Here is a 23,770-nt window from a genome sequence, read left to right as displayed (position 1 = left end):
GAATACCAGAGAGATATTTACTTGTGTTTTATTGACTATGCCAAGGCATTGAACTGTAGATCATAACAAATTATGGATAACACCGAGAGGAATGGGAATTCCAGAACACTTAACTGTGCTCCTGAGACACCTGTACATAGACCAAGAGGCAACTGTTCAAACAGAGCAAGGGGATACTGAGTGGTTCAAAATTAGGGAAGGTGTGTGTCAGGGTTGTATCTTTTCACCATACTTATGCCACCTGTATATTTAGCGAATCATCTAAGAAGATGGACTATATGAAGAAGAATGGAGCATCAGAACTGAAGGCAGACTCACTAACAACCTGCCATATGCAGATGATACAACCTTGCTTGCTGAAAGCGAAGAGGACTTGAAGCACTTACTGATGAAGATCCAAGACCATAGCCTTCAGTATGGATTACACCTCAACATAAAGAAAATAAAAACTCTCACAACTGGACAAATAAGCAACAACATGATAAACAGAGAAAAGACTGAAGTTGTCAAGGACTTCATTTTACTTGGATCCACAATCAACACCCGTGGAAGCAGCAGCCAAGAAATGAGACACATTTGCAGCTATAAATTTCCCTCTGGGATCTGCTTTGGCTGCATCCCATGAGTTTTGGTATGCTGTGTTTGCACTTCCATTTGTCTCTAAGTATTTTCCGATTGCCCTTGTAATTTTTTCTTTGACCCATTGGTTGTTTATGAGTGTATTGTTTAATTTTCACAGAATTGTTAAGTTTCCAGTTTTTCTTCTGTTATGGCCCTACCTTCATTATATTATGGTCAGAGAAGATACTTTGCATGACTCCAATCCTTTTATGTTTATTGAGAGTTCTTTTGTGAACTAACACGTGTTCTATCCTGGAGAATCATCTATGTGCACTGGAGAAGACTGTATATTCTGCTATTGTTGGGTTGAGTGTGCTATATACATATTTGTTAGGTTCAGTTGGTTTATGGTGTTGTTTAAGTCCTCTACCGATGTGCTGAAAACAAAAAACCAAACCTTTGCCTTTGAGTCGATTCCAACTCATAGCGACCCTATAAGACAGAGTAGAACTGCCCCATAGGATTTCCAAGGAGTGCCTGGTGGATTTGAACTGCTGACTTTTGGTTAGCAGCCATAGCACTTAACCACTATGCCACCAGGGTTTCCACTGATGTGCTATGCATTATTAAAAGTGACATATTGAAGTCTCCACCTATTATTGTAAAGCTGCCTATTTCTCCCTTCAATTCTGTCAGTGTTTGCTTTACATATTTTGAAGCTCTGTTGTTAGGTGCATATATATTTATAACTGTTATAGCTTCTTGATGCATTGACCCATTTATCAATATATAATGTCCTTCTTTGTGTCTTGTGATAGTTTTTAACTTAAAGTCTATTTTGTCTGATATTAGAACAGCTTGTTCTGGGTTACTGTTTGCATAGAATATTTTTTTCCATTCTTTCATTTTCAACCCATATGTGTCTTTGGATCTAAAGTGATAAGGAACTTCTGCCATATTGCTATTTGTTTTCTGTGTATCTTATGCCTTTTATGTCCACCATTTCCACCATTACATCCTTCTGTTTTATTTAGTTGACTTTTTTTGTAGTGCACCATTTTTATTCCTTTCTCATTTCCTTCTGTGTGTATATTATAGATGTTTTCTTTGTGGTTACCATGGGGATTACATTTAACATCCTAAATTTATAACAATCTAGTTTGAATTGATATCTACTTAACTTGTATAACATACAAAAATTCTGCCCCTATATAGCTCTGACCCTCCCCTCTTGTTGTTGTCACAAACCACATCTTTCTACATTGTGACTATTTCCCAGAGTTCTGACAAAGTTGGTTCTGACTGTTTCCGCTTATTTTTCTATGTTTCTGTGGGGGCACCGGAGCTTGGAGCTACAAGTTCTGCCATTTTGCTCTGTAGACTCTATTTTTATAACTTTGATTTCAATTCCTCTCTGCCTTTGGAGTACAGCTTCGTGTAGGGAACTTTCCACAATCACACCAGCTTTCAGCAAGCCCCTTCTCAAATTTCCTACAACAGCTACCAAGCCTCAGTATCACAGGTGTTCGTTAAGCCAGGCTTGAAATTACCCATTTCACACTTTTTCGAATCTGATCTGGGGATTTTTTTTTCTTTTCTTGCAAGCAGAAGCCAAATCTGTAGAACAGCAGTATTGTTGATTTCCAATGTTGATGTGGCTGTTGAAGTTGTTTTTCCTCCATCCTCAGGGAGGGGTATACCTTTTCTTTCTTTAATGTCTTTAAAGACACTTTAAATCCCAAACTATGCACAAGCAGAGAAGGAGTTTTAGCTCTTGGTAGCCACTTAAAAATGTGGCTCTAATGCTGAGAAGGTTCAAACAGGTTACATTAGAGACCTTTAAAAACAGCCTCTCCAGACACCAGGGGAGTGACACGAATCTGTCACTGGTGAAGAGGCCAAAGGCCAAAGTGATTCTGCCCCCACAGAGCACCCAGTCTTTCGGTTCCATTTCTAGCTGCTTATAGCAAGCAACCTCTACAGTAGCCACCTCTCAAATGCACCAAATATTTGTCTTCTGTCTAGTGCTTGGAGATGAAGACTTAAACACTGAGAGTACTCAGAAATAATCAACGGCTCAATGATTAGCTCTAGGGGGAGATTTTCGGGCTGCTTGCTTAGAGCTCCCACAAGTCTATGCTTACCATCATAACCGGGGCTCCATTACCTTCTCTCCCCCGAGACGGTAAGGCGCAGAAGGGCAAGGTTCCTTGGTGCCCTCTAACACAGCCTTGTACAATGTAAGTAAGCAAGGCCCAGGTGGACACAGCAAGGACATGCAGCCTGGGATGTGGCCAGCACTCCTCTTGGTGGCTCATCCTCTACGCTTCAGGCTGCCATATGCAGGGTGGGGACCTACTGTAAATGGTATCAGACCCCAACTACGGACACGGGCCAAGCTTCACAGGTTAAGGGCACAGTCCTCCAGAGTGCCACGTCTGCCCAAGACTTCAGACACTTCAGGAGTTTGTAAAACACCCTCACATCTGACCAGCTGGCTCCAAATACATCTGACCAGCTGGCTCCAAATTCAGGGGTTGCCACTACCTCCTCAGGTTTGATAACTCTCTAGAACAACTCACAGAGCTCACTGAAAGTGCTATACCTACAATTACAGTTTTATTAGAGCAAAAGGAGACAAATCAGAACTAGACTAAGGGAAAGATGCATAGGGTGAGGTCTGGAAGGGTCCCAAATGCAGAGCTTCCTGTCCCCAAGGACATGTCACTCTCCTGGCACATCAATGCACATAGAATATTGCCAACCAGGAAGCTCATGTGAGCTTCGATGTCCAGTTTTCATTGTGGCTTAGTTTCATAGACATGCATGACTGAATCACCGACCACACGCTTGAACTCAATCTCCACCCCGTCCCTCTCCCCAGAAGTTGAGCTGACAACATGTGGCTCAAAGCTCCAACCCTCTAACAACATGGTGCATCTTTCTGACATGGATAATCCTCACCCTGAGTCACCTCATTAGCATAACATAGAAGGGGTGTGGCCCAGCCCATCATGAATAATAAGAGCATTCCTACCAGCTATCTGTCAGTTTGTCCTACTATGGTGGCTTGTGTGTTGCTATGATGCTGAAAGCTACTCCACTAGTATTTCAAATACCAGCAGGGTCCCCTATGGCAGACAGGTTTCAGCAGAGCTTTCAGACTAAGAGTAGGAAGAAAAGTCTGGAGATCTATTTCCAAAAATCAGCCAATGAAAATTTTATGGATCGCAACAAAATTTTGTCCAATATAGTGCTGGAAGATGAACCCCCTAGGCTGGAAGGCACTCAAAATACACAGTGGCCTCAACAATGGACTCAAGGATGGGCAACATTTCATTCTGTTGTACATGGGATCACCATGAGCCAGGGCAGACTCAATGGCAACTAACAACGACAGAGGCGACCTCCCAGAAACCAGGGACAAGGCCATCCCAAGTCTCTGTTTCGTGCCTACTCACCTCTCTGCCTTTGCTCCCCAGCCCTCACCATCCGCAGCCCATCACCACGCCCAGAGGGTTTGCTTCTCCTAAATATCTCCTAAGTCCATTCTCATTCTCCGCCCAGTCCAGGCCACATCACCTCTCACCTGCCACCTGCCACAACCTTCTCACAGGTCTCCCCATTCTGACACACCAGCAAGAGCAGCCTGTCTAAGATGGCTGCCTGGTACTCCCAGAAAAAATCCAAACTCCAATTGTCCTTTTAGAGCTGGCCTCTGCCACCCCGTGAGCTCGATTTGCCTCACCTTCCCCCCATTCTTGCTCTAACCGGGACTGTTCAATGGAACCTTCTGCAAGGATGGGCAGGTACTGTGTCTGTACTTTCCAATGGGGTAACCACTAGCTATGTGCAGCCACGGAGCACTCAAAGTGTGGCTGGTGCAGCCGAGGAGCTGAAGATTTAATCTGATTCCACTTAAATCAATTTCCATTTAAATTACCATATGTGGCCAGCAGCTGTACTGGGTAGTACAATGATCAGCCCCTGTGAAACCTTCCAGTTCCAGGATGTGCCAACTCTGTGTCCTCAGGGCCTTTGCAGACGCTGTTCTCCTGGCCTGGAATGACCTGACCTCCCCCTGGCCAGTTCACACTCACCTCAGGCCCCAGCTAGATGTCATTGCTGACAAAGCTTCAGCTGCCCACCAAGTATGACCCTGGCCCCTGTGCTTCTTTCTCCTAACTCGGCTCTGATCCTACTAAACGACTGAAAGGCTCGCTCACATGCCTACATCCTGCACCTTTCACTCATTCTCTCACCATTCTACGTGCATCTATTGAGCACTGACTGTGAGCCAAACCCTGCTTTCCTGGGGGGACCCTGGCGGATAACGCAGGCATTGCTCCTTGTCCCCACGGTACAGCAACAAAGCAGTATGTTAAGGATGTCAGGGAACCTGGATGCTCCTCTTGAGAGGTCTAGGGAAGCTGTGGCTTCTCAGGAGGGCACACTGGGTCTGGTCATGTCTGTATTCCCAGTCTGGTTCCAGGCCAGGCCCAGGGGCTTCGTGAGTGTCTGCAGAAAGGTGACATGAATCAGGGTCAAGGGCTTGGTCCGCCTGTAAGGCTTCTTTCCAAGAAGCAAGTTAAAATCTGTAGCAAAGAGCCTGCACTATTTGGTGTGTCCACCCAGAGACACCCCCACCCAAGTCCATTTCCACCTAGCTAACCCACCCCAGCTTCTCTTAGCTTACCTTTCAGATACCTTGCATCCAGTACAGTTTACATCTGGAGGGGGCCCTAGAGACCTCTTCATACAACGGGTAAACCGAAGCACAGGAAGGGGAAGGAACTTGCTGGGGTCCTACACTAAGAGTGACCATGCCAGATCTGTGGGCTCTTGGGGTAGACCAGTGTATCAAACCTCAGCCAGCGCCTGTTGTGCAAACTCTGCCAAGCCCATGAATCACCTGCACCACTATTTACTTAAAACATATATTTTTCAGTATGAAAAACTTAAACCCTACACCAAAAACAAAAGCAATAAAAAAGAAAGGCTTCAATTGGTCTCAACCCACCAGGATCAAACGAGAATGAAGAACACCAAGGTCACACAACAACTACGAGCCCAAGAGACAGAAAGGGCCACATGAACCAGAGACTTACATCATCCAGAGACCAGAAGAACTAGATGGTGCCCGGCCACAACCGATGACTGCCCTGACAGGGAGCACAACAGAGAACCCCTGAGGGAGCAGGAGATCAGTGGGATGCAGACCCCAAATTCTCATAAAAAGACCAGACTTAATGGTCTGACTGAGACTAGAGGCATCCCAGAGGTCACGATCCCCAAACCTTCTGTTGGCCCAGGACAGGAACCATTCCCGAAGACAACTCATCAGACATGGAAGGGACTGGACAATGGGTTGGAGAGAGATGCTGACGAAGAGTGAGCTACTTGTATCAGATGGACACTTGAGACTGTGTTGGCATCTCCTGTCTGGAGGGGAGATAGGAGGGTAGAGAGGGTTAGAAACTGGCAAAATTGTCACGGAAGGAGAGACTGGAAGGGCTGACTCATTAGGGGGAGAGTAAGTGGGAGTATGGAGTAAGGTGTATATAAGCTTATATGTGACAGACTGACTTGATTTGTAAACGTTCACTTAAAGCTCAATAAAAATTATTAAAAAAAAAAGAAAGGCTTGACATTCTCAAAATTAAAAACTTTTGTGCTTCAAAGGATACCATTTAAAATGTGAAAGACAACCAAAGAATGAGAGAAGACTTGCAAATCATATATCTGATAAGGGTCTTGTATCTAGAATATACAAAGAACTGTTACAACTCAATAATAAAAAGATAAACAACCCAATTAAAAAAAGGAAAAGGACTCAAATATCCAAAGAATATGTACAAATGGCCAATAAGCACATGAAAAGATGTTCAACATCATTAACCAGCAGGGAAATGCAAATCAAAACCACAATGAGATACCACTTCACATCCACTATTGTTACTGTTGTTGGGTGTAGTCTAGTTGACTTTGACTCATAGTGATTCCCTGTGACAGAGTAGAACTGCCCCATAGTGTTTTCTAGGCTGTAATCTTTATGGGAGCAGATGGCCAGGTCTTTCTAAGATGGCTATAGTAAAAAAAAAGTCAGATAATAGCAAAGATGTGGAGCAACTGGAACCCTCAGACACTGCTGGTAGGAATGTAAAATGGTGCAGCCACTGTGGAAAACAAGCTGGCGGTCCCTCAAATGATTAAACATAGAGTTTCCTTCCAAAAAAAAAAACAAACCTGTTACCAATGAGCTGATTCTGACTCATAGTGACCCTATACGACAGAGTAGAACTGCCTCACAGAGTTTCCGAAGAGCACCTGGTAGATTCAAACTACTGACCTTTTGGTTAGCAACAGTAAGCTCTTACCCAGTATGCTACCAAGGCTTCCCAGAGTTTCCTTATGATCGAGCAATTCTACTCCTAGGTATCCGCCCAAAATGAAAACCTACGCTCAAATAAAAACTTGTACGTGAATGTTCGTAGCAGCACTATTCACAATAGTCAAAAGGTGGAAACAACCCAAGTGTTCACCAGCAGATGACTCGATAAACAAAACGTGGTCCATCTATGCAATGGACTATCACTCAGCCATAAACAGAAATGAAGTCCTGATGCATGCTATGACATGGGTGACCTTGGAAACTCATTATGCTGAGCGCGAGAAGCCAGACACAAAAGACCACATATTATATGATCCCATGTACATGCAACTTGAGAGTAGGCTAATTCGTAGAGACAGAAAGTAGATTAGTGGTTGCCAGGGGCTGGGGAGAGGTAGGGGATTGAGGGGGAACAGCTAAGGGGTGCAGGGTTTCTTTCTGTGGGGATAAAAATGTTTTAAAATCGACTGTGGCAAAGGTTGTATCTATCCATGGATATACTAAAAGCCACTGAATTATACACTCTGAATGAATGACTTGTATGGTATGTGAATTACATCTTGACAAAAACCAAAAAAAACCAAACCTGCTGCCGTCAAGTCAATTCCGACTCATAGAGACCCTATAGGGTAGGGTAGAACTGCCCCATGGAGATTCCAAGTGGTGCCTGGCAGATTCGAACTGCTGACCTTTTGGTTAGCAGCCGTAGCACTTAACCACTACGCCATCATACCTTGACAAAGCTGTTAAAACAAAAACTTAAATATTATAATCTAACCATAAAGCCATACAATCCAGGAACTCTGGGGCTTAATATGCTGGTTCCATATGTTTTTCGACGTCTATTAAAAATACATAACCATTACCATTTTGAACCGCCTCTCTCTCTCTCTCTCACACACACACACACACACACGCACACACGCTCACACTTACGATCTGCAGGAACCCCTCCGGCCCTGGCCTGCCTTGTTGCTGCGTCCCTCTCCTAGACCCTGCATCCACCTACACCCTCCAAGAGCTCAGAAGGAAAAACACTCTGTCCATCTAATTAATTCATAACATTCCACTGACCACATACAACACTATTGCCAGCTCACAGACCAAAGTCCTTGCTTAAAGAGAACGATTAATCGTGGGTTTTAATTTTTTCATGTGGTGGTCACAGACCACAGCCATGTGAATGAGCCCCTCCTGGGGCCCTGGGTTCCAGCCCTGCATGATCACCCAGAGGCAAGGGGGCTGCAGGCCACAAGACCACAGTCAATGAGACTCCAGGGCTCTGAGATCCTTTCTTCCACAGATTGTCAGGCCTTTCTTCCATGGCAGCACCGGCTGGGTTTGAACTGCCAACTTTTTAGTTAGTAGATGAACGCAACCATTGGTGGTGCCCTGAGACCTTTCACATAATAAGGGCCTTTAAAGTAGCCACTTTTAAGGAAGCTCAGGTTTCTGGGACGCTGAGGTCTACCCTGGAAAGGACCTGAGGGGCAGAGAGCACCAAGACCCAGGGAGGCAGGAGTTGTTCCACGAGTGTTAGGGGGTGAACTGTGCCCACCCAAAAAAAGAAATACGGAAGTCTTGACCCCTTACTTGTTTGGCAGTAGGCATTTTTCTTTTGCTATGTTAATGAGGGCATGCGGGGGAATAGGGTGGGTCCTAAACCTAATCCCTTCTGAGTTATAAAAAGAGCAGAACAGAGACAGACACACATACGGGAGGAAGACAGACACCATGTAAGGATCCATCTACGAGCCAAGAAACATCCAGGGCTACCAGAAGGTGAAAGAGACAAGGGAGGATCTTCCCCTAGAGCCTGCACAGTCCTGCTGACACCCCAAATTCAGACTCAGCTTCCAGAACCTCGAGACAGTAAATTTCTGTTCTTTAAAGCCCCAGGACACTAAGACAGGTAGGAGCCCACACTTGCGCACCCAACTCCACCAGCCATGATCCCCGGCTCCCTAAAATTGTCCCTCATGACGCCGAGGGTTTCGGTTTCATAAACGCCCAGCAGTTCACTTCCTGAGCCACCGGACCCACCACAGCAGCTCACTTCCACTCAGCAGGAACAGGGAGGGAAATGAGTGTGATTTCACGAACTCCCCAGACACAGACACTGGAAGTCTTCATTAAAGGCCTTTGGCCGCTGCAGCCTCAGGACGGGCGCTCAGCATCTCACCTCCAGCCCTCACCGAGGCAAGGAGTTCTGCTGTAGCCTTTCCTGACTTCCTTTTCATCTCCATCAACAGATTGTCCTCAATGGAAGTGGGTAGCGTCCCCAGCCCTGGGCTCCCGCAGCCCTGGATCAGACGCAGGTCAGGCAGACCCTCGGGGGAAGCCCCAGGAAGGGCCCCCCCCGCCCCGTGGAGTCCACCCAGGACATCCGTTCAGAGGAAGGGGGGCAAGAGGCTAGGGCTGAGCACTGACTAAAAGGACGCCTTCAACCACACATTGCAAATTAACAGCTATGTATTATTTTTCTTTTTTTTTTTGACCTGCAAAGTATTTTAAATGCTTCTAAATTAGTTGCCACCACTTTAAATCTGGAGAGGAAACAAAAAAATAAAAAATCTGTCTTCCTAGCTTATCTTGAAAATTGGAAATCAGGCCTGCATTCCCCGATGGTCATGACTTGATGAACCACGAGATGGGACCTATGCTCTGCAGTTTGCCACAGTCCCCACCCAGCCCAGCGGCCTCGCTCAAAGGACTGGAATGGCCTCATGGGCCTTTGGGTGTGCAACCCATGCTCTAAACACAATGAAATCTCTCTTGCCAGTGCAGAAATGGCCTTGTTTGGGACGAACGACAGATGGAGGAACAACCTCAGATCACTCGGGATACCCAAGCCCATGATCTTTAGAGTGAATAGTCACAAACCACAAATACACATCCTATATTTCCTGCCATGATCTGGCTTTCAAATATTCCTACCCCGTCATTCCCATAAATTTTCGTGTGCTGTCACATAGCTCAAAATCTATTTTGGTAACAGTTTCTATTTCTGTAACACAGTAACATGTAGGCCAAACAATGGCTGGGAGTCAAATCCAGCCACCGTCTAATTTTATAAATAAAGTTTTATTGGAACACAGCCATGCTCACTCACTTACGTACTGTCTGCGTCTACTTTCAGGCTAAGATGACAGAGTTGAAGAGTTGAGACAGAGACCAAATGGTGTGCAGAGCCTAAAATATCTACTGCTGGCCCTTCACAGAGAAAGTTTGCTGACCCTGAGGTTGAGCGGTGGATGATGGAAATGGCACCTCCTTGTAGAGGCATTCTTTGGGTCCATTTCCCGGGTTCCTTGTTTAAAATATGAATATTCTCATTGGGGTAATAATGATCCACCAGTGGATTTTCAGCTGTACTAAGGGGTGAGGTTGGGGAGAGTGGAGGTTGGGGGACAGGAGGGGTGGGAAGTGCAGAGCCACCAGCTTGGCCATTATCATGAGAAAGAGCTACGAGCTCCATCACAGCGCACCCTCAAACTCTGCCCACCCGCAGACCCTTAGCGTGGTCCCTCCTGTTCCAGCGCCCTCTCTGCCCTCCCACCCCACCCAGAAAACGCCTGCACTTACTTCATGGGCTTGAACAGCGCCTGCCCGTAATTCTGGAACGTCATTATGAGCTTGAGCTGCGTGCCCCCTGACTTCATAGCTGCAAGAGGGAGGGAAAGAGAAACTGAGTCACTCACTGCCTCCAGGGGGATGAGGGCCAGCCCAAAGAGGACCAACTAGGTCCCCCAGGCGTGGCAGAGAGACCCTCATCTGCCTGGGAGGTTTGGGTCCTCTGCCGCCATGCTCCTTCCCTGCTGATTCATGCCCCTCCTGCCACTCTGGTGTCAGAGCTCAGAGTCTGTCAAAGGCTCTGAACCAGACAGAAGGCACCAAATTCTAGAGTGTTTGCTCACCAACAGCATCTCTCGCCCCTGTGCACGTACTTATGCACACATTCACACATACACACACGCACTCCCACACATACATACACACATGCACTCATACATACACATACCACATGCGTGCACCATACTTGCATGTGGATGCACTCACACACATGCAAGCACACACACCACACATGCACACACATACACTCACACGTACACATGTGCACACATACACATGTGCACACACGTGCATAAACCATACATGTGCATACCACAATGCACACACACATATGTGCACACACAGACATGTGCACACACAGACACATGCATATTCCCCATTGCTGGCCTAGAAGAAGGGGAAAAGGGCCCCCCCAGTCTAAGTCTCTGGGTTCTGAAGGAAGCCCAGCAGGGTTTGTTTAGAAGACCCCAGGACCTCTTGGGTTGGAGGTACCCTCCTCGTCAAAAGCAGCTTTGGGGCCCACAGGTCATGATCAGGGAGTTCAGAAGCCTCCAGAAGCTTTGTTCTGTGGCTTCTGGCTGCTTCACCAGCTCAGGAGGCTAAAGAATTCCCAGCCTCCCTCAGCTGTGGGTTTTCTTTCTGCTGATAGGACAGAAAGGAGACGACTGGGGATTTCCAACACTGGAGACAGAGCTGGTCCCAGCCATGGCAGCTGGTGAGCAAGGCCCGAGTGAGGAACGACCCCCACCCCCACGATCGCTGCATGGGGACCCCATTATTTTCACAGGAATACCGACCATCCCCATGTGCAAACCCCTGACCATCGCTGTGTGGGGACCCCTGACCATCGTCGTGTGGGGTCCCCAATGCCAAGACAGCGACAGGGACACTGGATATCCCAGGGCTGACTGTCCACAGGCAGTCCTCGTGGGAGCTTGTCCGGCATTGTGGGGCCCTTATGTGTGGGAGCCAAGCACTGAATGATGCACTAACAGAAATGAACAAGGTGAGGGCCCCTCAAGTTTGCATTCGGTGGGGCGGGGTAGACCGTTCATTAATAACCCGAGGATAAATTCAGGTTTCGAAGGTCCGATGGTGAAGCAGGCAGACAGGGTCTGGGGACGGGGGGTCCTGCCCAAGAACAGTCACAGTCCTGGGGGCAGAGACCCTGAGACGGGCTGCACCAAGGTCTGTTTCCTCTTTCCATGGGTTTCTTTATGTGAAGAGAGCGAGGAGTTGGGCAGCAGCTGGGCAGCAGTGTGTGTCAGACATGTGGGACACTGAATGAGTTGATGAGAACATGGGAGAGAGGAGATGAAGGTAGAGAGAGATCAGGGCCCTGCAGGTGGAGGTGCAGAGCACAGGGAGGGTGGGCAGCGGGCGGGCAGGGAGTGGGAGAGGGGAGAAAGAAAGAGGGACTCCCGGTGACCAAGGACTGGAGACAGTGATGAGAGGTACCAGGTGAGAATACCTTCCGAATTCTGGAAGCCAGGGGTCGTGGGGGAGGGGGCTGGGTGCTAGAACTGAGGAGGCCTGGGTGTTCCAGGGCAGGCTGAGCCTAACTCAGGTTCTGGATGCAGACATGACCTGCCTGAAGATGGCCAACCATTCTCAAGAATGGCAACCGCCAAGGCGCTGTGGGTGCCATATTGAGGGCTACGCTTTGGCAGGAGTCTTCAGTCATCTCCCATCTCAGTTTCTCCTTCTGTGAAAGGGCTCAGGGTACCTGCTCAGCCTCCTTCTTGGGGTCGTGGTGAGGATCAAAGTCAGAGTGTATACAAAGCTATGAAATTGGACAACTTCACCAGGGAGTGGGTGTACACACAAGCCTGGGCAGTGGGTACAGACATGAACCTGGGAAGCCAAGCACTAAGAGGTCATGGAATTAGGAGAAACGTGCACAAGTCTGAGGACAAGCCACTATAGAAGAAGGAGGAGAAACAGAGACCGTGGTGTCCTCAAAGTCAAATGAACAGAGATTTCATGGCGAAGTGTCTTGTTGAAATCATATCAGTGTAAGTTCCAGTGACGACACTACGGGGGTAGAGGGGATACGGACCACACTGGCTGCCACTATCAGAGGAAGCGACACCAAAATGACTGTCTATAAAATTTTTGTGCAGTGTTTCAGCAGAAATTTATTATTCCTTATAAAAATATCCCAACAGTTATAACAAAAACATTTTTTGTAAGCCTGGCTTCCAAAAAATGTCTCAAGGTATCAATATACCTACAAGGCTAAAAGTCTATCTTAATTTACTTTTTGAACCTTCTAGTGCCCTCTGGTCAGAGCTGTCATTACTACCTAATTTTAATGACGCTTCAAATCACGTGGTTTCATCTGCAAGCGTTACAAGCAAGAATCGTTGGGGTTTTTTGCTGCTGGTGTTTTCACAGTCCCTGATATTGTCAAATCTTCTGGTGTTTTAGCTACAATACTGTGGTAATTAGTATTTGTGAGCCTATATCAATAATTTTTTTTGAGGATGAAGTAATAATTACAGGAAAAGAAGGAGCGATGTATGGGAATTACGATTTACGAATAACATTAGTACAAGAACATTAGGATTCTGTATGGTCTGGCACAGGAGGAGGTCCATGGCAGTGAGTGACATCATGAGTTACTGCACTAGGTGACATCAACCCTAGTGACACTACTGGTAAGTTATTAATTATACCTCCTTTTTTTTTTTTTTACAAAGAATCCTTAAAATTTAAGCTTTACAGTCATATTGTAAATTATCACTTAGACATAATAAAAGTTTTCTTTTGTTCTTTCTAAATCAAACTAGGGTGAGGATTTCTTTGACCTGTCACTGCCTCCACTGCTCACCTGTAAGATGGGAAAGATAATCACACCTGTGTCCTCGGGCCACCGTGAGGACTGGGGGAGGACAACACTTGTGAGGAGGCAGTGGTGGTTCCATGGTAGAATTCTCCCCTTCCATGCGGGAGACCAGGATTGGGTTCCCAGCCAGAGTACCCCATATCCACACAGCCACCACCTGTCTGTTGTGCAGACTGTGTGTTTCTATGATGCTAAACGGGTTTCAGTGGACTAACACAGACTAGGAAGAAAGGCCTGGTGATCGACATTCAAAAACCAGCCAATGAAAACCCTTTGGATCGCAACAGTCCAATCCATAACTAATCATGGGGACCGGCAGCATTTTGTTCCATCGTGCATGGAGTCACCATGAGTTGGGGCCAACTCAACGGCAGCTAAAGGCAACAACAATTCCTGACAGTGGAGAACTCCACAGCCACCCCAACCCAGACAACTGACCTTTTAACAACACAGCACACTGTTTATGATTTTACTATTAACCAAGCCAAAAACCAAACCGTCACGTCGATTCCGACTCATAGTGACCCTATGGGACAGAGTAGAACTGCCCCATAGGATTTTCAAGGAGCGGCAGGTGGATTTCAACTTTAACAACAGCTTATAAAACACTTCCCCTCCACAGGCCTCCTCTTTTTGAGAAGCGTGTGTATATGTGTGTTCACAGGAGTCTGATGCTGCGGCAGCCCCAGCCCTCAGGGGTGGGGCTCTCTCAAGAGCAGAATTGTTGGTGGCTTTAATTTTCTCTTTCTCCTTATCTGCACTTCCTGAAATTCTACAATGCACATTTATTGTGTTTTTAATAAGTTGAAAACAGAAGTGATTGTATAAAATCATCAGCCCAATGAAAGCTCATTGAATGTTCCCATTTGCATGTAATAACCAGGGTCCCTGGGTTAATTATTCCTTCCTAGGCCTTTCAGAGTTTGTAATCCTGTTTTTTTTTTTTTTTTAATAACCAAATATTATGCAAATCTGGTCAGTCTAATCATTCTTGTTCTGGAAGCAACTCCCATCTGCCCTGCTGTACCCTGACCCCATGCCCACGCTGTTACCAACTCTCCCCATGGACCAAATACATAATTAGAATTAGAAGGCATTAACACCTCACAGTGACTAGGAATGCCAGGAACACCCGGCTCTTGCTAACTATGCTGGGCACCAGCTGTGCTCTTGATGGGGGACCTTACCTTTCCAGCCCAGTTCTACCATCAATCTACCACATCGAGAGGCAACAGGTATTAAGAGTCCTCTTTTTTTTTTTTGTTCTAGGATAAGATAAGACCACTCTGCCAAAACCCACAAAGGAACCGCCAAAGGCTCAAGATAATCATCTGGGGTGGGTGAGAAATGGGGACCCCCACCTAGCACATGGCCAGTGGGTTAGCCACCCTACTCTGCAGCTGCAGAAATGGGCTTGGAAACGCAATCAAGGTCCAGGCTGCAGGGGGCAGAGTCAAGGCACAAACTGGGTCTTGAAAAGCTGGGCAGAAGTTTGGGGGTTCTTTTGGAGCAAGACTGAGGTTCTGGCCCATTGCTATGGTCGTGGGGCAGAAGCAAACCCAGAGAAGGGGTCCAGCGTGAAGAGCTGGCATGGACGCTCACATTGGGGGGCCTCCCATGTTCCCAAGGATATTAAATTGTGATGTAAAAGAAGAAAAATGGTGCAGTTATTGAAATATGAATGGACTTCAAACTGGCCCCTCTCTGTGGCAGGTAAGTTTGGGAAAGTCACTGAGCCACAAGCAGCTCCAGCACCCTCTGGAAGTTCCTGGAGAAGGGGCAGGGCTGACCCAGAGCCCAGGAGGAGAGCTGGGACCGAGCATGCCCCCTAAGGGAGAACCCTGAGTTCTACCAGAATTGCTGTGCACCCCAAGCAAATACAGGGCCCGGCCTCAGGGCTGCCAGGACAGGATGAGTGAGGGATCCCGGAAGCACTGAGGGCAGCTTCCCACTCTGCCCCACACGGCCATTCTCCCCGTTTCTAGAGAACCTGGTCTGTGCACTGATTTGCCACCTTCTGACTTTTAAAGACAGAACTAGTCCAGGTCTTCGCCATCCCTGCCTGCCTGTCACACCGTGGGAGCTGGGGTGTTGCTGTGATACTGGAAGCTATGCCACCAGTATTTCAAATACCGGTAGGGTCACCCATGGTGGACGGGTTTCAGCAGAGCTTCCAGACTAAGACAGACTAGGAAGAAAGGCCTGGTGACCTACTTCTAAAAATCACCCAGTGAAAACCCTATGGATCTCCACAGAACACTGTCCGATATGACGCTAGAAGATGAGCCCCCTAGGCTGGAAGGCACTGAAAATACACGGTGGCCTCAACAATGGCCTCAAGCATATCATCAACTGAGAAGACGGCACAGGACCAGGCAGCATCTCATTCTGTTGTGTGTGGCGTGGCCGTGAGTCGGAGTTGACTCAATGGCAACTAACAGCAATACTACCATGTAGGTGGCCAGCATGGGGCTGGTGACACAGATGCTCCTGGCCTCAGTCACCTCATCTGTGAAGCAGGCCTCGTATCTGTCTTTGCAGCCTCAGCAGGGGGAGGGGGGGGTCTGTCAGGGCAGGAGGTCTGAGCGTTTTTAGGGTCGTGACTTTGCTTTAGAGGTCAGAGTGAGGCACCGCTGTTCTGGAAAACTCACAGGACCAGATAGCTCAGACCTTCCTTGTAACTCACAGAACGCGGCCCCTGCGGGGGCTCAGGCCACCCTCTCTTCCCCAGCCCACCCCACGCACCCTCCCACTCTGGACAAGTGTTTCAGACCCCAGACACACGGAGCCCCTCTGCCTCCTCACATACATAGAGAGGGTCAACATGGCTCACAGTCTGGGGCACTCCTGTGGGCTGAACTGTGTCCCCCAAAGACACAGTTCAAGTCCTAACCCTGTGAACTCAACCTTGTTTGGAAACAGGGTCTTTGAAGATGTTATCAGTTACCATGAGGTCACGCTAGAGCAGAGTGGATCCTAAACCCACCTAAGAGGTGTCCTTATAAAGGGGGGAAAGAGACACACAGAGGGAAGACCCCGTGTGAAGATGCACCTGCAAACCAAAGAATGCCTGGGGCCAGCAGAAGCTGAGAGAGCCTTCAGAGTGAGCTCAGTCCTGCTAACACCTTGACTTTGGACTTCTGGCCTCTAGAACCGACAGAGAATCGGTTTCTGTTGTTTTAGGCCACCAGTTTGCGGTCCTATTGTTATGGCTGCCCCAGGACACCCAGACAGGCACCCAGGAGCCCCGGCCGGAGGGGAGGGTGTGGCAGCACCCAGGAGCTGGCCTGGGGGTCTCAGAATGCCAGATCACGGCCCTCTCCAGTACTCTGGAAGCCTCCAGCCCTGGACCTGCCACCCCGCCTTGTGAGCCCTCGAAGGCCTGATCCCAGCTGCCCAGACTCCAGCCAGCTATACACAGAACCTTCTGGAATTTTGCCATGACAGCCTCTAGCCTGCCTGTTTGTTTTTCCACCCCTTTCTTTACAGCTGCTTTCTTTGATTTTAAAAGTTACATTCACTTAAAGAGAGCTGCAGCTCAGCCACAATGGAAACCAGCAGCCCTCCTGAGAAATCAACTCTCAGAACAAGATCCTGTCGGTAGTGGGGCTGACCACGGCTGTAGCCTGCTGTCCAGGCTCGAGGGGCGGAACTGGGTTGGCAGCAGCCTGGGTGACCGTTCTCATCAGACATTGCAGCGGAGCTGAGAAAGGGTGATATCGAAAACATAGCTCTCGGCATCCTTAGTGGCGTCCATCCTTCCGTCCAACGACTTTCAGTAGTTCCTCCGGCATCCAGTCCTCCTTCTCTGGGTCACCCAGCCAGGCCCTGGGGACTGTGGCCTTGGCAGCAGATGCCACCCTGGTGAGAGATGCTGTGGCCTTTCTGGGGCTGGAAATACCTCCTGGGGGATCTCGCTCCTGACTAATTAACCGGGGCAGCCGGTGCCCGGCCCCAACCCAAGCCCCCAGGGCAGCTCCTCACGTGGGCAGCTGCAGCTGAAGGCCCCTTTGTTCCTTGAGGCTGCAAGCCAATTAGTGCTGGATTCGGCTCAATGCTCCCCCACTCCCCCCACCCCCAGCAGATCCATTAGTGTCGGGACTTCTGTCCTGCGAGCTGGTTCCTTTTGTTCACCCTCAAGCTCCAGACCACGCTCTGTGCTGGTCCCTAGGATGTGATTCAGGCCAGAGGCTGCCCCACACACCTTCACAGGCAGTGACTGCTTTTCCCTCTTCTTCTTAAGAGATCCTGAGAACAGAGTCCTGCATCATGCTGGCTCCTCTTTGCACCCACAATTGTGCATGACAGTGGCTAGGGGATTGCTGGCCTGGCCGAGGCGCCGCACATGTGAGCTCAGGCGGGATAGAAAGGATAATATCCTGGCCGTTACCAGGCAGCCAAGCCCAGTTATAAATAAACCACCGCTGCCCAGACCAGCTGTGCCGTGTGCCATGCGGCGCTTCGGGAATTTGATCAAGTGGCTCTGAATGGGGAGACTCAATGGGGCCGTTCCAGGAGGAGGGCCGGAGAACCTTGCCGGAATCCTTCTCCATTAGGGCAATATTTCTGGGCTCACGTTTAATGGCGAGATGAGTAACTGGGAGGGTAAAGTGGCCCCCACAGGCTGAGAAGACAGAACTTAAGAGCCATACGATACCCTGCCCAGGGTGCCCCTCTAGGAAGCCTCTTGTCCCTGTGGTCAACAGGGAGCTGTAAGGCCAGGCTGGCTTTTGGATGTGTCTCCAGCTCCAAATATTTGAGATCTTCTTTTGAATGCTACTGCCCTGGGTCATCATGACTTCAGGTCTTTCTTTTTGTCTGTCTCATGCCCAAAAAGGGGGAGCTGCCGGCAGGCACAGCTGGATCTTCCACCCTTGGAGATGTTCGGGGCTCCTTACAGGGGGCTGTCTGTCCAGGGCTCCCATGTGCCCCTCAGAAAGTGTCCCCGCTTCCACTCTGCTCCAGATCACAGCAGAGACAGGGACAGGGCCACCAGGCAGCAGACCCCTCAAATCTAGGACCAGCTGGGCCTCCACCCCAAACCGCCAGCCAGGTGTCCACACCCAGAAGGTCCTGAGAGCAGCCATGGCCTTGGGTAGGAGTAGGGGCCAGTGAAGGGGTACCCTACCCACAGACACCTTTGGGAGAGGGCTCAGCAGTCCCCCCATGCACCCTCTCAGACAAGGGGAACTGGGCCCAAACCCCTGGGCCCATGCTGGCTGCTCTGGTGAGATGGTGTCCTGCTCTCTGAGGAAGGGGGCATCCCAGACACATGACTCAACAAGAGCACTCACTGGCCTTGGTCCCCAGGCCTGGGCCCACAGCACTGCTCAGCACTGGCCGGGCACAGAGCCTCCCCTCCCTCACCTGCCCAGACGCTATTTCACACCCACTGTTACTTATACCTGGAAGCCACACAAGGACCCTGTGAAGTCAGCTAAGGGCCCAAGACCCTTCCTCAGATCCTGAGGGGGGATATATTTGGGGCTTTAGAGTATCCCAGATAATACTGAGCACACGTGGGGCACATACCCCGTGTTGATGGGCACCCTGAGCAGGGTGCGGGCCCAACCCTCAGCCACCCACCCGTGTCTGCAGAGAATCTGTGAGCACCCACTCCAGTGAGGAAACGAATACTGTCTGCAACCTCGCCAGTCAGCCCCGCCCCCCAGGAGTCGGGTCTCGTTGAACCCGCTGCCCATGAGTTGTGTCTGGATTCCAGGTTTGCAGTCAGGTTGTGGGATCCTGATCATGGTGTCCCCATGGCCTCGGGAGGAGCCCAGGGCTCTGAGAGGGTCACAGACCTGCTCAAAGTCACCAGGAAGAGCCGTGGACCTGGAATTCACACCCAGGAGAGGGCACAGCATTAGGCACTTGGACCCCACTGTCCTGTCTTGGCGAGGGGATGGAGCAAATGGCCAGCTCAGTGCTCTGATGACCACACAGCTCAGGAGCAGGTAAGTACTAAGCCCCAAGGCCAGCACAGGCCAAAAGAGGAGTGAGGCCCTCCCCTTCACCCCCTCACCAGACGGTGGGCGCAGAGCAAACGTTCATATTTTACAAGCTGCTCACTTCCACCATTTTACTCCATCTTTGCAATCCTCCCCAGCTGATGTGACCCCCACCTGGCAGACAGGGAAACCGAGGCAGAGAGCAGCCCACACCAGTGGCCAAAAAGGAAGGGGTTCTGTAAACATAAGCTTCCTGCCTCCCTGCCCCCATCCTGTGTGACGGAAGTCTGCATTTAAGGCCCAGGTTGGATGCCAGCTCTTCTAGAAGATCCTCCTGGAACCTCCCTTCCCTCTAATGGAGGTCAACTCCTCTCTAGAAGCTCCACACCAGTCAAGATCACCCACCCACGCACTGCAGCTGTGGAGTGAAGCCCCAGGGAGCAACTTTCAGGACCAGAGCCTCCCAGCCCCATCTCTGGGGACTAAGGAGACCCTTGCAGACAACCACCCACAGACCAAGCCCCGATCCTGGAGCTGCTGAAATCAGTCATCCAACTCAGCTGGTAACTAACCTTCAAACTTCATTCACCCCAGCCCCAAAGACAGCCCAGCTTCTCCTGCTAGGAGGGGCCACACGACACCCATGTTGAAGCAGGGGACCTAGCTCAGAGCACAGAACCAGCCCCCTCTATGAGGGAAGAGGACTGCAGCCATTGGGGTGGTAGGCAGGCATGCGGGCACCTTCTTATTCTTTTACCTGTGGCCTAGTCAGTGCCCTCTTGGGGGCCAGCTGAGGTGGAGGGAGTCCCACAACACAGCAAGGGGGTGGCGGGGCGGGGGGTGGTGCAGCCTCTCTATATCTCTTTCTCTATCTCTCCATCTCTGTGTTTGTCTCTCACTCCTGTCTCTCTTTTCTTCTCTCTCACGCTGTTTCTCTTCTCTTCTCTCTGGCTGTCTTTCTCACTCTGTCTCTCTTCTTTCTCTGTCTCTTTTTCTCTCTACAGTACCAGGAACAGCGGCGGAGCAGCCCAGCCAGTGCCAACAGCAATTCTGGTACCTTTCTTTCCTCTTCTCGGCCCGGCAGGCTCCTTGCCCTCGAGGCTACAGTGCAAGCCGCCCGGAGGGGACACTCTGGCAGCCCCCAGCCCGGACACCCCCGCAGCTGCAGACAAAGGCCAGGGCATGCACAGGAAAGCACCTACCAACACTGGTTATCTTCTGGGAGCTGAGGTCCTGCAGCAGTGCCTCGATGGCGGGGTTGTGTCGTGAGTACAGCTCATAGCGGTTGATACCGATGTGGAATTTCAACCAGTTGGGGTAGGCGTCCATGGCCGTGCCCCCGGTGGGGAGAAATTCTTCACCTTCGTTACCTTCATGTGGCCTGTAGGAAGCAAAGACAAAGGAAAACACACTTGCATATGCTTGCGAATTGATCCAAAAGTCCACAAAAAAGAACAGAGTGTGGGGTCCTGAAGGCCCTGGTGAAGGATGAACGGTCTGGTGGCAACGCTGAGACTTTAACTTTGGGTTCAGATGCTCGTAGATCAAAGAGGGGCCGGTGTGTTTGCACTTTCTTTCCTGGCTCTTGTTCTACCCGCTAATAACACACCCGGAGGCCATGACTCCTAGTTATCCTCCGCAGACGCCCCAGACAAGCTACAACTAAGGCCAGACTAACCAGGAGCGTCCGTGCCAGCCTGGCCCATTCAGTCCGGGATTGCTGGGCCCTGAAGCCACCTGACTGCAGGCCACTGGCTGCTCTGGGAGCAGGAGCAGAGATGTCTCTGACCATAGACATGTCCAGGCCTTCAGGAACCTTCCCTAAGCCTTTGTTCCAGTGACCAGGGGTCGGAATGGTGCAAGAGGCTGAATTTGATTCTAATTAGAGCAGCCTTGGGTGGGGAGAGAGGACGAAGCAGGCCCTCTTGCTGGCCAGGCCCCAAGGCGCCACCTCCTTGCCTGTCCACACATCCCTGGGGTCAAGGGTCAGTCTGGGGGAGGACACACCCTCTAATCTGTCTGCTGGCTGGAGGAAGAATGGAATTGTCTTAGCTTTAATTCACCTGGAAGCTCTGTCCTGCAACAGACTTGAGGGGTGTCCAGGCACCTCCCAGAGGCTGCAGTTGCTGACCCCTGGGAGGGCCGAAGGCCAGGCTACCGCTGTGCTTCTTGAGTTTCTGAGCATTTCCTGGGCCTGGGCCTGGGCAGCAGACAAAGCTCAAGCCACCCAACACGACCGTGAGTGAGACAGAAAACTAGGGCCTGGGCACATTTTGGGAAGAGGGGATTGGCACCAGTTGTTTTGGAAACCTGGACCTCCCTGCTCCATACTCAGCCCCGTTGCTTGGGTAACCTTTTGCAGGTTGTTATTTATTCTGGCCTCGGTAGTAGTTAATATTTCACTACTCAGGTTGCTGCATCTGCTTATTTTGAACCGTGTGGCTGAAAGGAGGGCCTTGGGAGAAGGGCTTAAGCCAGGATGGCTTAAAAAGATGTCCTGGGGGCAGCTCTTCTCCACCCTGCCTGCAGCCTTCCTTGCACGAAGCTTCCACCCCCTTAGCAGCAGGCACTGCTCCCAGCTTGCTTGAGAGGGAGACCCCTTTGTCCCGCTCACTCATTTCTGACTCATTCATTCATTGCCTAACCCACTTTCCAGGCCAGTGACCAAAGCCTGCAGGGCAGGGGCGTTTCCTGGAAAATTGGGCTCTGGAATTCCTCCCCATCACACCTCCCTGGCTCTGGAGTGCCCAGCCTGCCTGTCACACCAGCACCTAGCAAAGCTCCCAACTGCCTGGCAGCCCCCTGAGTGAAGGGCACTGGAGACAAAGGCTGGAACCAGAGACCTCCTGTGCCCCAGCCTGCAGCCCCACGCCACAAAGCTCCTTTTGCACAGGGTCTCTTCCACGGGTTCAACTCCCTCTGGGGGGGTCCCTGAACCCCTGGGCCTGTTTGCATAACTGGGGTGCAAGGACATTACTGGGGAGCAGGCGGACAGATTTATCTTTCTTCTCAAAGGGTGCCTGGCTCCCTTAAGGGCAGGTCTGCCGGCACCCACCCAACCTGCGCCCACCCGAGGACACGGAGAGTCCCCCACTCACCAGTCCGAGTTCTCCGCTGCCTTGGGGTTGAACCTGATGTCGCTATTGACATTAAACAGAACGTCATCCTCTGTTAACGGTGGAACGGCCACCCGGTAGAGTGGATGTTCAAACAGCCTGGCCAGGAGGGAGCCGTCCCCGCTGGGGCTCGGAGGCGGCGCTGACCTCTGCGGACCGTGGGCGCGGAGCAGCGGCCGGTGCGCTGGGTCGCGGGACTGCGGGGCGCCAGGGTCCCGCCCTCGCCAAGCTCCCTCGGCCGGCTCAGCCGCGGGCGGCAGCTTCTCCAGCGAGTGGGACGTCAGGTTGGAGGAAGGGTCGGAGCTGAAGTCCTGGAGGATGCGCAGAGTGTGCTTGTTGGGCCAGCCGGGCTCCGCAGCAGCTGCCGGGGGCTCCCCGGGGCGGCCCCGCGCCTGGGCCCAGCCCGGCGCCCCCGCCTCGGCCGCGGGCTGCGCGCACGAGCAGCCGGGCTCTCCCGGGGGCCGCACGGCGCGCCGCTCCAGCTTGGGCAGCAGGTCCAGCACGATGTGCAGTGCGCAGGCCACCAGGAACACCATCAAGATGAGCACGCGGAACCTGCGCACCAGGATCATCTTCATGGCCACGGGCGAGCGGCTTGGGTCGGGTGCCCTCCGGCGTGCCGCCAGCCCCTCTAGCCTCGGCTCCACTCGGACGCGGCGCCGCCTCGCGGGTCAAGGTCCATCCAGCGTTGGGACAGCTACCAGCCGCGGAACGGCAGCCGGGCCTGGACCCCGCGGAAGGAGCCCGCCGCCGGAGCCCCCGCCCGCCGGGCCATCCCGGGGACCGACCCCTCCCGGCTTCTCCCGAGCGGCCGCGCCCTCAGCGGCCAGGCCCCGCGTCCCTGATCCGTGAAGCTCCGGGTGTGGGGGGCGGCGCAGAGCGCGGCGGGCCGGGGGCCTGGGGACGCAGCCGGGGGATGCCCGGGCGCACGCAGTGGCCGGCGCGGTGCTCCGGTGCCGCGGCCCCGCTCATCAGGCGCGCGGGGGCCCGACGCGGCTGCCCATCCCCCAAAGGGGCGCGGCGGGCCTGGGTGGTGGCTGAAGCTAGAAGC

The 23,770-nt window shown here is 51.1% G+C and overlaps 1 protein-coding gene across 1 annotated transcript in view; it reads right to left on the bottom strand.

Moving 5' to 3' along the window:
* Window positions 1–23,439, bottom strand: part of FAM20C (FAM20C golgi associated secretory pathway kinase) — a 56,567-nt gene extending 33,128 nt beyond the window's left edge. The window contains exons 1-3 of the mRNA XM_064295932.1: window positions 22,702–23,439; window positions 20,806–20,984; window positions 10,538–10,616 (exon numbers count right to left, since the gene is read on the bottom strand). Of these exons, the coding sequence (XP_064152002.1) occupies window positions 10,538–10,616; window positions 20,806–20,984; window positions 22,702–23,297 (854 nt within the window). The 5' untranslated portion in view covers window positions 23,298–23,439. The remainder of the gene's footprint in view (window positions 1–10,537; window positions 10,617–20,805; window positions 20,985–22,701) is intronic.
* Window positions 23,440–23,770: the final 331 nt, after the last annotated feature.

Source organism: Loxodonta africana, chromosome 12 (genome assembly GCF_030014295.1).
Source record: "Loxodonta africana isolate mLoxAfr1 chromosome 12, mLoxAfr1.hap2, whole genome shotgun sequence".
In the NCBI taxonomy this organism is placed as follows: domain Eukaryota; kingdom Metazoa; phylum Chordata; class Mammalia; order Proboscidea; family Elephantidae; genus Loxodonta; species Loxodonta africana.
Note: the sequence above shows the minus strand (reverse complement) of the source record. Positions and strands in the feature narration are given on the sequence as shown.